Source organism: Heterodontus francisci, chromosome 1 (genome assembly GCF_036365525.1).
Source record: "Heterodontus francisci isolate sHetFra1 chromosome 1, sHetFra1.hap1, whole genome shotgun sequence".
Classification (NCBI taxonomy): domain Eukaryota; kingdom Metazoa; phylum Chordata; class Chondrichthyes; order Heterodontiformes; family Heterodontidae; genus Heterodontus; species Heterodontus francisci.
In genome coordinates this window covers 113,050,379-113,065,459 of record NC_090371.1, presented here as the reverse complement: position 1 = coordinate 113,065,459, position 15,081 = coordinate 113,050,379, and the positions used below count along the sequence as shown (strand labels likewise).

Sequence of the window (15,081 nt, the reverse complement as noted above, 5' to 3'; positions counted from 1 at the left end):
GTTCATTTTAGCCCTAACTAAAAGCTAACAGTTAGTTTAGTTTATGTTACCTGGACCCACTGCCCTCCCCCAGCCACACCTGCTCTTTGTTTTCTCAACGAAATTGATCCGGATGAAACTGAAGAGCACAGCTGTCGATACTTTAATCTCCGATCCTTCTGTCTTCACTGTCCAGAGTGTCTGCAGCCACGGCGTGCGGTAAGTCCATTGAGGTGAAGAAGGATCGGCGGGACCCTAGGGAAGTCTTAAGAAAAGGTGCCCCGAACACCCAAAAAATCCACGAACAGCTCCCCGGCCGCAACTTCAAAGCGTCCCCGGGAGATGGCTCGGAGAGCATCTGCAGCGCGCTGTCGGCAATGCTGTATGCCTTTACATAAACCACATCAAAAAACCCTTAACGAATATAATCACCTTTGTAAGTGTGCCAAAAGATGCTTCACCTCCCGAAGGACGTGGATGAGCTTTCTGGACGTCGATGGTGGGCACTGAGGAAATGGCTTATTACCTGCACCCGCTTCCCCCCCTTCCACTCCCCCCACGCCCCCCCCCCCCTCCCGTCCCCTTCCCTGCTCCACCCTCTCAGCTCACCCCCTTCCCAGCTCCCCCTCGCACCCCACTCCCTCCACCCCTCCCCCTCGCATCCCCTCCTCCCACCGGCATCATCCTACACCTGTGTAGGGGCCCTAACAACCCCATTGCCTTGTGGGCGTCTCGGGAGAGACCAAGGCTAAGGGAGTAAACCCTAACAGATAATCCGGAGCGGAACCCCGTAGGCGGTCATGTGTCACCTTTGGCATGTTTCCGGCAGTTCCTGCAGCCATACCGGTGCCAAACGTCGTGCTCTGCACTCCTTTGGACCCCACCAGAAAGGCCGAGAGGGGGTTTTTGACGACTGGGCAACTCTCAACCTCCATAAATTCGCCCAGGCATGCGCCATGGAGAGGTCACTCCATAGTTGCCTCACAGCGGCTTCCAATTACACTGCTTACAATACCGCCCATCTTCGTGTCTTCAGCAAATTTGGCTATCTGGCTTTCTCTCCCATCTCAGCTGTTAATGAATACAGTGAATAGTTGAGGGCCCAACACGGATCTTTTCTGGAGACCACAAGTCACATCCTGACAATTAGAGTGTCTGCTCATTATCGCTACTATCTATCTCTTTCTGCTCAGCCAATTCCCTAACCTGGTCAATTATTCGCATTTAGTTCCATAAACTTAAACTTTGGCTAATGATCTCTTTTGAGGGACTTTATCAAATACCTTCTGTAAGTCTATATAAACAACATCCATAGGCATTCCCTTGCCTACTACTTTACTCACCTCTTCAAAAACTTCAATAGTTTTGTCAGGCATTACCTACCCTTTTCAAATCTATGCTGGCTCTCTTTGGTCAGCTGAAAATTGTCAAGGTGTTCCATCAACCGATCCTTAATTACAGACTCCAGCAATTTCCCGCCAAGAGATGGTAGGCTCACTGGTCCGTATTTCCCCCGCTCCTTTTTGTAAAAAGCAGAGCGACATGCCCTTAATTTTGCTGACAAGTCGAGTTGGTTATCTTGATTCTTAAATTGAAAGCATCCTTAATACACCTAAAACATCCGGTTTCTCTTTGAGAACTGTTATAAGTTGTATTATTAAGTTTTACTCTTTTTTTTTTATTTTTAAAAAAATCAGCCCGGGTGACATGATGGGAACAGTAAACAAAGTTAGAACCAATGTTCCTCAGTTTTTTCCTGCTGAAATTTTGGGCTACAAACAACATTGAATGCACGATGCTACTAGTTGAAGAACCAAGATCATATAAGGGAGTTAATTTAGTTGATATCAGATGTGCCTGTTTAAATGGATAAATGTGAATACTGACTATACAGATAGGGCAGCTACTTGCTAACTGCCCCTTCTCAAGTTGATGTTTGTGTGTATTATCCTCCTTTTCACCCCTGCTCCTCATATATCGTCAGAAGAACCTGCATAGAGCTGCATTCTAATATGCTACTGTGCTCAACAGAAGCTTAATCTGAGCTTAATTTTTTTAAGTTGTGACCTGCATGTTGTTAGATAAAATGGATCATTGACTAGTGAATGTTTTGGGTGTCTTGTAGCTTAACTTACCTTTTTTACGGTAATTGTACATTTACATTTTTTTTTACAGGAAGATGATCAGCATCGGGATGCAAAAGAAGAGTTGGAAAATCTGAAAAAGCAGCATGAACTTCTGAAAAGAATGTTAGAACAACAAGAACAGTTAAGGACACTTCAAGGAAGACAGGCAGCACTTCTGGCGCTACAGCACAAAGCAGAACAGACTATAGTTGGAATGGATGAATCTGGTATACCGAGCATAAATATTAATGTACATTAGTTTGCAAAATGGTTCTGCAGTGTAAACTTCTGTTTGTGAGCGTGTTACAGGAAGAGAATGACAACCTTAGAGGAGGGAAGAGTGTGGTTTACTGATTTCAGCCTTTGCTTTTTCCTGATTGAGATGCTTCCTAATAGGTGTCTTAACCTGGCTGATGTATCGGATTCTGCATTACTATGTGGATTCGCTACAGGATGCATTCCATAATTTATTCAATTAGAGTAGCTCCCTGGTATGTAAAGAAACAAATTAGAAAGAGAAGCTGTCCCCTAAAGAGGATATAATTTGAACTTGTGATAAGAGGGGAAAGAGGACTCCTTGGTTGCATTCCATAGTTGCTTTAGCTCAGACCATTCTAAACCACATAACATTTAGTAACCTTGTGTACCAGTTTCATAATCAGTTGATGGACCAAGTAAAATTCAGTTTTTACATAAGATGTCAGGATATTTGGTTGATGTCTTGTTCATCACATTTTGTGATTTTTAATGTTTATATTTAAACCTAGTAGATGGTGGTAACTGAATTAGTCAAACATTTCCCACCCCCACAGTGTCCGTAATAATCTTTTAATGGAGCCACCTCTATCACACAGAGTCTGTCTCAGTGTGATGATATGGCAAACAATTGGTTGAAACAAGGAAATGGGAGTGCAACAAAGGTTCACTTGTCTGATTCCTTGGATGAAAGGATTGTCTTATGAGGGAAGTTTAAGTAAACTAAGCCTATATTCCCTAGAATTTAGAACAATAAGAAGTGATCTAATTGAAACATCAGTTTTTAAGGGGCTTGACAGGGTAGATGCTGGGAGTGTATTTCCCCAGACTGGGGAGTCTAGAACCAGGGATCACAGTCTCAGATTGGCCATTTAGTACTGAGATGAGCAATTTCTTCACTGAAAGGGTGATGAATCTTTGAAATTCTCTACCCCAGAGAGCTGTGGATGCTCAATTGTTGAGTATGTTCAAAGCTGAGATTGATAGATTTTTGGGTAAGAAGGGAATTGGGGATATGGAGATAATGTGGGAAGTTGGAGTTGAGGTAGATGATGAGCCATAATCTTATTGAAAGGCAGAGCAGACTCAAAGGCTCGAATAGCCTACTCCTCCTATTTCTTATGCTATTATGGGATGGGGTTGATCCCTCATATTTTAAAACAATACTGAGTCAAAGGCAGAATATAGCACAGCATGAAAAGGAGTTAGACAATTTGTCAGCAATCCATTTCGTCATTCAAATTGAAATATGGGAAAGGTAGACTTCTTGTCATTTGTGTTTTGCTTTAATTGTTTTTGACAGCTGCTTGAGATATAAAAGAGTTTGACTGCAACTGCACATTGCATTAACATCTCAAAACATGAGAACATTTCTGATATCGTTTTATAAGTCCAGGACACCAACATTACTATGGGTATGCTGCTGGCTCCCCTTAAAATGAACAGCTGTTGAATTGTCTTAATGCACCACACAGAGACACAAGAAGGACAGGGAAAAACCTAAAGGTCCATTGAGGTTTCCACATCTGGGCATTGATCTCCTGGGAAAGGAAAAGAGAAAGAAAATGACACACTCACACAATTGACTGAAATTTGAGGGGGACTTCAAGAGCCATGGCTCCTGATAAATACAGCAACATGTCCTCTTGCTGGAATTGCCCTATTCACCCAGAAACTTGTCAAACTAACTTCAAAAGGACTATAGTGAGCTATATCTACTACACGTTTTCGCAATCTATTCCAGAGGATAATGACTGAAAAACAAATGCTCCCAAAGAATTCCTTTCAGAAAGAAGCTAAGTTTGATTTGACATTCCCAATACATTGGTCAATCTAAAAATTCATACAAGAACATGAGATTTTGCAGCTTCTGCAACCTCAGATGACCTCGATGTCTCTTTTTGTTGCCTTATAGGGCCAGGCCCTTTCACAGGGTTCCATTTCAGCAGAGGAATAATACATTTGTTATATTGTGCACTGCCCCCGTCTAAAGCAGCAACAATCAGAGGTCAGAGGGACCTTGGTGTACTTGTCCATAGATCACTGAAGGCAGCAACACAGGTAGATAAGGTGATTAGGAAGGCATATGGGATACTTGCCTTTATTAGTCAAGGCATAGAATATAAGAGCAGGGGGGTTATGATGGAACTCTATAAAATGCTAGTTAGATCACAGCTGGAGTACTGTGTACAGTTTTGGGCACGACACTATCGGGAAGGATGTGATTGCACTGGAGAGGGTACAGAGGAGATTCACCAGGATGTTGCCTGGGCTGGAGCATTTCAGCTATGAAGAGAGACTGAAAAGGCCAGGGTTGTTTTCCTTCGAGCAGAGAAGGCTGAGGGGGGACGTGATTTGAGGTATACAAAATGATGAGGGGCACTGATAGGTTAGATAGGAAGAGACCTTTTTCTCTTAGCGGAGGGGTCAATAACCAGGGGGCATAGATTTAAGGTAAGGGGCAGGAGGTTTAGAGGGGATTTGAGGAAATATTTTTTCATTCAGAGGGTGGTTGGAATCTGGAATGCACTGCCTGAAGAGGTGGTAGAGGCAGGAACCGTCACAACATTTAAGAAGTATTTAGATGAGTACTTGAAATGCCATAGCATACAAGGCTATGGGCCAAGTGCTGGAAAATGGGATTAGAGTAGTTAGGTGCTTGATGGCTGGCACAGACACGATGGGCCAAAGGACTTGTTTCTGCACTGTATAACTCTATGACTCTAATCAAAGATGCTAATTCTTAACAATGTAACTTTTTTAACCACAAAACCCTTAGTTACTTTGGTTAAAAAAAATTACTAAAATTTTTTTCTTGCCCCCAGTAGTTGTAACTGAGACAACTGGTAGTGTTTCAGGACTAAGTCTAACATCTGAACTCAATGAAGAACTAAATGATTTGATCCAGCGGTTTCACAACCAGCTCCAGAATTCCCAGGTATGGAATCTCATGATGAAGAATGCTCATTGCCAAAAGTACCAGACACTTTTCTCAGTTGTACTTTTCTTTATCCTGTCATAGTCAATAATAATTTATTGGAGAGGCGGGGCTTAGTTGGGGTGGCGGGGAAGGAGAGTGGAAGAGGGGTAATTTGGAGAGGGAAGGGGTGTGGATGGATGAGCAGTGGAAGGGCAGAACATGATCAAGGAGCTGAATGGAGGAGGAGGGAGGGGAAAGAAAAGATGGGCGAGAGAGGGAAAGGGTAAGTGGGAAGGGGGGGGGAGAAAGTAGGATGGAAAGACAAGGTGGTAGAGGTGGAGACAAGATATGAAGGACAGATGAACAGGTGAAAGAAGGGAAGAACAAAGAAGAAAGGGAGGGGCAAGAATGGGAGAACAAGATGGGGACACAGAACAATAAGATGCCATTTTTGCTCCGCCTTTTTTTATTCTTTCATGGGATGTGGGCCTCACTGGCAAGGCCAGCATTTGTTGCCCATCTTTAATTTCCCATGACAAATGAGTCTCTTTCTAGGCTGTTAAGAGTCAACCACATTGTTGTGGGTCTGGAGTCGCATGTAGGCCGGACCAGGTAAGGATGGCAGATTTCCTTCCCTAAAGGACGTCAGTGAACCAGATGGGTTTTTATGACAGTCGATGATAGTTTCATGGTACCATTATTGAGACTAGGTTTCATTTCCAGATTTTATTTATTTAATGAATTGAATTTAAATTATACCAGCTGCCATGGTGGCATTTGAACCCATGTCCACAGGGCATAATCCTGGGCCTCTGGATTATTGGCCCAGTGACATTACCACTACACCACTATCTCCCCCTCAGTTCTGCCCCCCCCCCCTTTCCTCCTCGCTGTTTTTTCTCCCTCTCCACTCCCACGAGTCTCCCTCTCCTCTCAGTCCCCCACCCTCTCTTCTCTTTCCCCCCCACTTTGCTCTACAGTAGATCAACTTATAATTAATAATAAGAAAAAAAACAAATGTGATGTCAATTTGTTGAGCATAGAGTTGGGAACTTCATTATAGTGCATGCTGACGGGCTAAGTGATGGTAAGCTGTGATGCTACGAGTGTGATGTGAGCACAACATCTTTACTTAGCTAAATTGTCATAAATATGGATGTACGAATTTGTGAAGGAGAAAAAGTTTAAAATTTAAAATTTGTCAACCGGAAGTAAACAGGAAGTGCAAGTTTTTTTTATGCAGGTAGACTTTGAAACACACATTAAAATTTTATGCTTTTTCAGCCCCCATCCTTATTCTCGGATGGCTCACCTTGGCATCATCAATTATTCTTTGTATACTGATCCTAAGACCCTGTGGATGACCTTCAGTTATTCCTTTCCCCTCCTCTAGCATTGGCTGAGATTGGGAACTTGGCAGTATTGGGGCTGGAAGTGCATATCCTCATCCAAATTCTCCAGGGAACCCTGTTGGTGCTCCTTTGTAATGCCTTGTATTTCAGAACCCAACCTAAAGATCTTTACTATAAGTATTCTGAAAGGCGAGGGAAAGTGTAAAATTTTGTTTTAATTTGAATATTGTGTTCCTTTGAATAAACCTTTTCTATTCTTCAAAATCATGTAATTGTTTTTGGTAAAATTTTGAATCTGTTATTCATGTTACTGGGCATTATGTGTACTTTTGCAACCGCAGTCAGTTCCCGACAACAGGAGACAAGCAGAAAGTCTGTCACTGACTCAAGAGGTTTCTAGGAGTAGAGGTTCCTCAACCTCAGAACACTTGTCAGAACAAAAACTCCAGCTGGTTAATAAGCTGAAAGTTTTACAAGGAAAGAAGGAGAGAATGGATAAACTACTTGATGAGTTACATACACTAAGAGACCAGCACGTTAACAACAGTTCCAGTAAGTGCCGAGATGACCATTTAGACTATGTGATAACAAATCCAAATTTGGTGACTCGTTATGATATTGAAATGGCATCAAAAATGTGTTGTTCCACATCTAAATATTGGGATTGGCATATGGGATCCTCAGCTTTATAAATCGAGGCATAGATAACAAAAGCAAGGAAATTAAGGTGAATTTTTTAAAAACTCCAGTTTTGCCTAAAGTGCCATATTGTGTCTAATTCTGGGCACCACACTTTAGCAAGGATGCAAAGGCTTTGGAGAGGGTGCAGAAAAGATTTACGAGTGGTTCCAGGAATGAGGGACTTCAGTTCCGTGGATAGATTGGAGAAGCTGACATTGTTCTCCTCTGAGAAGAGAAGGTTAAGAGGAGATTTCCTAAGTCTTCAGAATCATGAAGGGTCTGGACAGAGTAGATGGGGGAAATTGTTCTCATTGGCAGAATGGTAGAGAATCAGAGGACACAGATTTAATGTGATTGGCAAAAAAAAGCAACAGCGACATGAGCAAGAACTTTTTACACAGCAAGTGGTTGTGGTCTGGAATGCACTGCCTGAGTGGAAGCAGATTCAGTTGTGTCTTTCAAAAGGGAATTGGAGAAGCACGTGAAGAGATAAAAATTGCAGGGCTACAGGGAAAGGGCAGGCAAATGGGACTTAATAAATTGCTCTTGCAGAGAGCTGGCAAGGACTTGACTGGCTGATTGATCTTCTGTGCTGTAACCATTCTATGATTGTTGATAGCTGGAATGAAGTAATCATATTGGCTGGCTGTACTATGGTGATTGATTATGCAGTTGAAACTCCTGCCCATGTCATATCACACACCAAGTCCCATTCACACATCACGAGTGTCCACCTTATTTGTCTCCCCATTCCCAAGCTCCCCAAATCCTCCCTATTTCTAAACTTCTCCAGCTATATGACCCCTACGACCCCTGTCCTGGCTTCTACTCATTAGATTCTGGTCTTTTGTGTATAGCCCCTCTCTTCACCCAACTGTTGGTGACTGCCTTTAGCCAGTGGGCGCCAAGGAGAATTCTCTTGTTAAGCGCCTCCAACTCCTTGAACACCCAGAGAAGCATCGAATGATGGAGCTTAGAAAAAAGACATTCAGCCAATCGTGCCTTTGATGGCTTTTTGAAAGAGTTATCCAATTAGTCCTGCTCCTGTGTTTTTTTTTCCCCATAGCCTTGCAAATTTTTCCACTGTGTGTAATGAAGTAACAATTTCTTAAAACTCTCTTGATTAAGCTGATGAAGACCTCATCTAATATTTCTTCATCCATATTTTTTGATTACGCTTTTAATATTTTCCCCCATTAATATAGCTATATAAATGCAAGTCATTGCAACTGATTTAGGCAGACTGTTAATAATAATGCGCAAGAAATTTTATTTTGCACCTGAGAGCATTATGCGTTAAGCATATGTTATAATGAGTTTGTTGCTCCGGTTGTCTAGTTATATGAAAATCAAACTTTAAGCTCTTGATTTAACAGGTGAGTAATAATTATTTCTCCACAGTGGTGCCAGACAACCCAACATTTACCTAATATTTAACTTTTATCCATTGAAGTTTTAGTTAGTGATGCTATATAACTGCACCTTTATGATAAAGATAGTAGTTTCATGTACAGACAGACCTGTTGAATAAGGTTGTGAGAGCCTAAATTTTGGTCTTGTTTTCTAGTTTCCTCCAATGCTCCTGGTGTGTCTTGCTCATCTCACAGGAGTGATCAAAGAAGTTATGTTTCTGCACCAACAGAAGCTGGTGCTACAATCAACAGGGAACCCAGCAGCTTGGCCTCCTCAGCATGTGTTTTGGATTCCTTACCCTCACAGCATGAGAATGATACAGAAGATAATGCTAATCCTCGGAAGAAATTAAAGTATGATTCAAAACCAAATGCAGTTAAAATCAATGCATGCTTCAATATAGTTCTGTGTCCATTATGTGTGATCAGAAGTGGTCTTTTGTTCATTGCGAGTTGTGGTTGATTCTTGTAATTAACAACATAATTTGCATATGCATTTTATCTTTTATGGCTTCTATTTTGTTTTTAACAAAGATAAGGATAAGTGGTGAGCGAGTCTATTTTAACTCTCGAAGATCGGGGCGAGGTTAAATTGTCAAATTTGCAAAACCTGACCCCAACGTGCTGCAAACATGCTTGCTTGAATTTCAGTCGTGGCAGGTTTGGTGGCATCCAAATAACCCGTTCTACACAGGTGGGTCGGTGATTGTAATATGTATTTTGGCAGCCATTTAAATGTAGATCTTGGGAAACTCTGCAACTAATCGGAGGCAGGAGCTGCTGGATCCAACAGGTAAGTGCTTTTTATCCCACTGCCTGTGGGCTAGGAGGAGCACTTATGATGATTCCTGCACCTACCTCCCTCCCTGACCCCTATTGACAGCTCAGCTATTCCTCACCTCAACCAACCAGCCAATGTTTTCTAGTTGCTGGAGACTGTTACCAACTGACCTTGGCTGCAGCCTCCTACCACTGACTTTCCCACTCGGCCAGCATGTTAATTTGCTCAGCTGTCAGGCAGGAAACAGTAAACAAAATTATGACAGGAGAACTTTGCTGTAAAATTCTTTTCAAAACTCTTCATTTTTGCTGCAAGATGAGATGCTATTTGTGCATGTTATTGATAAAGAAATCTATCCTCCTCAGTTTGTCTGTCTCCTCTTTAGGTCTCCTTATACCATGCATCAGCTAAAGCTGCAAAAGCATTTATTCACTGTACTCCCAGGCTTTTGCCTGCTTTACTGTGAATTGACTGATGGGAAATGCAGAAGAACAGCAATCCACTGCCTTGAAATTTATCACCCCTTCCGCAAAACCAACATGTTAGCATTTGGCCTCTGCTCAGTGCCTCTTGCCATCTAAAGCTGAGATTAGAACTTTAGTGCACTGGGAGAACAAGTGGAAAACCGCCTTTCCTAACACTTTGATATTGTACATTGCACTGCACTATTGTGCCGACATATTAGATACAGTTTTGAATTATTTGAACCGTGCTGTGAAATGCAATCTTTAATGGCATTTGAAGGAAATAAGTGTGAGCAAGATGATGGTGTTGAAAAACAGTGACTTGCAGTGTATGTTTTTATAGTGAGGCATAGAAGGAACTGATAACTAATGTCTTATATCAGAAGTCCATACCATCCAGCACATCTTGTCTAAATTAATCGCTAATGTGACGCCGCCCCTATTCAAGAAAAGAGGGAAACAGAAAGCAGGAATCTTTAGACCAGTTAGCTTAACATCTGTCATTGGGGAAAATGCTAGAGTCCAGTATTAAGGAAGAAATAGCAGGACATTTAGAAAAACATAATGCAATCAAACAGAGTCAGCATGGTTTTATGAAAGGGAAATCATGTTTGACAAATTTGTTAGAGTTCTTTGAGGATATAACAAGCAGAATGGATAAAGGGGAACCGGTAGATGTCATGTATTTAGATTTTCAGAAGGCATTCGATAAGGTGCCTCATAAAAGGTTATTGCACAAGGTAAGAGTTCAGGGTATTGGGGGTAATGTGTTGGCATGGATTGAGGACCGACTAACACACAGAAGGCAGAGAGTTGGGATCAATGGGTCTTTTTCAGGTTGGAAAGCCGTAACTAGTGGGGTGCCACAAGGATCGGTCCTAGGGCCTCAACTATTTACTATCTATACCAATGACTTGGAGGAAGGGACAGAGTGTAGTGTATCCAAATTTGCTGATGATACAAAAATAGGTGGGAAGGCATGTTGTGATGAGGACACAAAGAATCTGCAAAGGGATATAGATAGGTTAAGTGAGTGGGCAAAAACTTGGCAGATGGAGTTCAATGTGGGAAAGTGTGAGGTCATTCACTTTGGTAGGAAGAATAAAAAGGCAGATTATTATTTAGATGGAGAAAGACTACAAAATACTGCAGTACAGAGGGATCAGGGTGTTCTTGTAAATGAAACACAAAAAGTTAGCATGCAGGTGCAGCAAGTAAGTAGGAAGGCAAATGGAAATTTGGCCTTTATTGCTAGGGGGTTAGAGTTTACAAATGGGGAAGTCTTGTTGCAACTGTACAGGGTGTTGGTGAGGCCACACCTGCATACAATTTTGGTCCCCATATTTAAGGAAGGATATACTAGCATTGGAGGCAGTTCAGAAAAGGTTCACTACACTGATACCTGGGATGAAGGGGTTGTCTTATCAAGAATGGCTAAACGGCTTTTATTCATTGGAGTTTAGAAGAATGAGAGGTGATCTTATAGAAACATATAAGATTTTCAGGGGGCTTGACAGAGTAGATGTTGAGAATATGTTTCCACTGGTGGGGGAATCTTGAACTAGGGGACATAGTTACGAAGTAAGCAGTCACATATTTAAAACTGCGATGCAAAGGAATTTCTTCTCTCAGAGGGTGGTGAATCTCTGGAATTCTCTGTCTCAGAGAGTTGTGGAGGCTAGGTCACTACATGTATTTAAGGAGGAGGTAGATTTTTGAAATCTCGGGGAGCCAAGGGGTATGCGGAGCAGGCCCGATAAAGGAATTGAGACCTGGAACAGATCAGCCATGATCTTATAGAATGGCGGGGCAGGCTTGAGGGGCTGAATGGTTGTCTGCTCCTATTTCTTATGTTCTTATGTAAGTTACATTTTAGGATTAGAAAGTCTTTGTATCTTCTTATTGTTTAGAACTTACCCAGTAAGTCGCTGGGCCAAACAACCCAAGAGGATTTTCCAGCTTTGAACCCCAGTCTGAGTTAGCTGATCTTACCTGGATTGGTGGCAGTGGTGCTACAATTGGCCTTTTTGCCCCAGGTTAGTGAGGGAAAAAGTATTGGGTATTTCCACTCCTAATTGCTAGCTAGTGCTAAGGTGTGCTCGTCTGTGGCCATCTGCCCTAGAAAGCATTCAGCTCATTCATGTTCTCTCTGGTTGAATAGCTTGTCCAGGCTCACTGACAAATAGCTCTTTGAACAGTGTAATGAAAAGTGCTGGTGCCCATGAGACCTTCTCCAGCAAGGGATTAATACCTTCAGGAGAGATGGGAGAAAAAAAATTGGAGGAAAAAAAATTTGTATCATTAGTTACCTCTAACTAAAATTTATCAGAGTGAACCTTTGACATTAATTTACTGTATAGTTTCTTCAAAATATGATGACGAGTTAAGGTTTGGCACATTATGCAAATAAATTATATTAGCAAGGAATTGTAGTTGAAATTCATTTTAATTGAATGTTAAAAATGATTTGGTATTTTCCATTTGTGTTCAGTTAAGTGGATTGCAATGTTGAATTTTATGGTTGACTCGTTGAAAGCATATTCGAAACGTGCATTTTGGAATTCATATGTATGACAGTCAGCACAATGTTGGTAAAATATGAGTGCATGCACTGTTAAAACTGCACTATTTTCCTATAATTCTGTGCTGAAACACTGCTCCCAAAATTTGAGAGTGAACGGTATTGGAATTGTTCACTCTAATAAATTTGTTATATGTAATGCAAAATTTTTACCTCCCTTCCTGCTGTGGAGACGTTGACTGGTTGTGAGGCTAGGGTTCCATGGCTAACCGAACACTCTACCTCATCCAGTAAGTATTCTTGATAGGTGAGCCTTTACTAGGGTCAGCTTTAAGAGTGGTTTCTCATACAGCTCACCTTTCAATTAAGACAAGAGGTTAGCGCCTTTAGCAGTATGAGCTAATAGGTCTGTTGATGAAGTGTCATTAGCTCATCAGTTTATCTCTTCAACTTAGTTTGGGTTTATTGTTCCAAGCTAAACTCTTAATATTTCCCTTTATTCAGAAACTGTTACAAAATATACTGTGATGAACCGTATAAAACTTCTCCCTTCAGGAAACTAAAGGAAGTTCACAAAAGGCTAAATGAATTGCGTGAATTGATTGATTACTATCAGCAAACTTCGGATATGATGACTGATGCTGTTAATGAGCATACCAAAGAGGATGATGATGAGACTGAGGAAGAGTCTATGTACTATTCTGATCAGGAGAATCCAGAAACAGTCACGAACATCAGGTGAGAAAAAATAGACATTGGGGTAAATATTGCTGCTTACTAAAGTATCTTGTGGGAATGAAAAAGTAGGACACTTAAGTTGTTGTGGAGACTGTAAGCTTATTGACAAAATGGAGCTTTGAGGTGAGAAAAGCATTTTTAATAATACACTGCATTGCTTTTAGTTCGGGCAAGGTCTTTTGTCTTGTTGCTTTTGCTTGTGTAATAAAAGAAGTATAAAGCTCAAGATTATGAAGGTTTTGTGGTACTGTGGCTTATAATAACAGCCGTTTAGCTTTAGCTAGGTTTCATTCCAGCACAGGATAAGGCATTGCAAGTCTGCCATTGCAGCCTAGTTTGCACAGATGTTTCTGAGTAGCACTAAACTTACCATCTGCGAGGTTAGGGGCTTGGCTGTGGAACGTGTCATCTGTTGAAAACAGCATTATTGGTTGAGGCTGAAGTATGTATTTGGGGTAGAGTTAAAACAGCTTTGCTTAGTGTGTGGTAGTGCTGTACCTGACGTGGAAGTGTTTGCTGACAATGGGTGCTGGATATGGCAGTGTTCAGTTTACTAGTTCTATTGCTACTTGGCTTAATAAGCAACAAAATAAAAAAATCTTAATTTTTAATGACATGATCTTTCGAGACCATTTGTGTGACTCAGTTGAATTCAGATTTTGAAACCTTAGCTTATCGATCACTGATCAAAAGCATGTAACTAGTAACAGTCTACTTAGCATTCTCCATCTTTATTGAAGTAGATCTTCATTGATTTTCTTTCCTTTTAGAAATTACTGTGGTGCAGCACTCATGCTTCCTTGAAATGTTACCACTGTTTCAGTGATCTGGTTGAAGCTGTATTTGGATTCATGATCGTCCTGGATAGTATCTTCTAAGAGAGAATTTTTTCCCATTTTTGAATATCAAATTTCATGCCTGTTTACAGGAATGCTTTGGTTTTATTATGATCTATTTTTATTCTAAGATTTCTAATGAGATCAAAAACATAAACTATCACAACAAATATGAGAAAAAAACAAAGTAGTTTAGTTTAGTTTAGTACCAACGATGCTGGTAATCTGACAAAAAAAGTTGGAAATACTCAGTAGGTCAGCCAGCATCTGTGGAGAGAACAGCCAAGTTAACGTTTCGAGTGTGTTAGCTCTTGGTCAGAAGTGCAAGATAGTATACATTAACTACATTTTAAAAAGGAACTAAGCAAAAAGGGGAAGGAAACGGGGATGTAAAAAGAAACCAAGTGACCTGTGAAACGCATAAATGAAGGAAATAAAGGTACTGAATTGGGGGAAGGCCGATTTCAATATGATAAAAGAGGATCTGGCCAAAGTGGACTGGGAGCAGCTGCTTGTAGGAAAGTCGACATCAGACTAGTGGGAGTCATTTAAAGAGGAAATAGTGAGAGTTCAGAGCCAACATGTACCCATTAAGGTGAAGGGTAGGACTAACAAGTCCAGGGAACCCTATAAGTCAAGGGATACAGAGGATTGGATCAGTAAAAAAAAAAAAGAGGCTGATGGCAGATTCAGAGTGCTGAAAACCGTGGAGGCACTAGAGGAGTATAGAAAGTGCAGGGGGTACTTTAAAAAAAAGTAATTAGGAGAGCAAAGAGGGGACATGAAAAAACACTGGCGGGCAAGATAAAGGAAAATCCCAAGGCGTTTTATAAGTATATTAAGGGAAAGAGGATAACCAGGGAAAGAGTAGGGCCCATTGGGGACCAAAATGGCAATGTGTGTGTGGAGCTGGAGGACATAGGTGAGGTTTTAAATGATTACTTTTCATCTGTGTTCACTTTGGAGAAGGACGATGTAGGTGTAGAGATCAGGGAAGGGGATTGTGATATAGTTGA

The 15,081-nt window shown here is 41.2% G+C and overlaps 1 protein-coding gene across 10 annotated transcripts in view; it reads left to right on the top strand.

Moving 5' to 3' along the window:
* pcm1 (pericentriolar material 1) overlaps positions 1-15,081 on the top strand; it is a 294,201-nt gene that overhangs the window by 130,408 nt on the left and 148,712 nt on the right. For 7 of the 10 annotated variants that reach the window (XM_068034505.1, XM_068034495.1, XM_068034548.1 and 4 more), the window contains 5 exons: positions 2,155-2,332; positions 5,186-5,298; positions 6,974-7,184; positions 8,881-9,079; positions 13,047-13,229. In XM_068034505.1, the coding sequence (XP_067890606.1) occupies positions 2,155-2,332; positions 5,186-5,298; positions 6,974-7,184; positions 8,881-9,079; positions 13,047-13,229 (884 nt within the window). The remainder of the gene's footprint in view (positions 1-2,154; positions 2,333-5,185; positions 5,299-6,973; positions 7,185-8,880; positions 9,080-13,046; positions 13,230-15,081) is intronic. The other 3 variants (XM_068034557.1, XM_068034539.1, XM_068034516.1) reach the window with 1 other exon arrangement.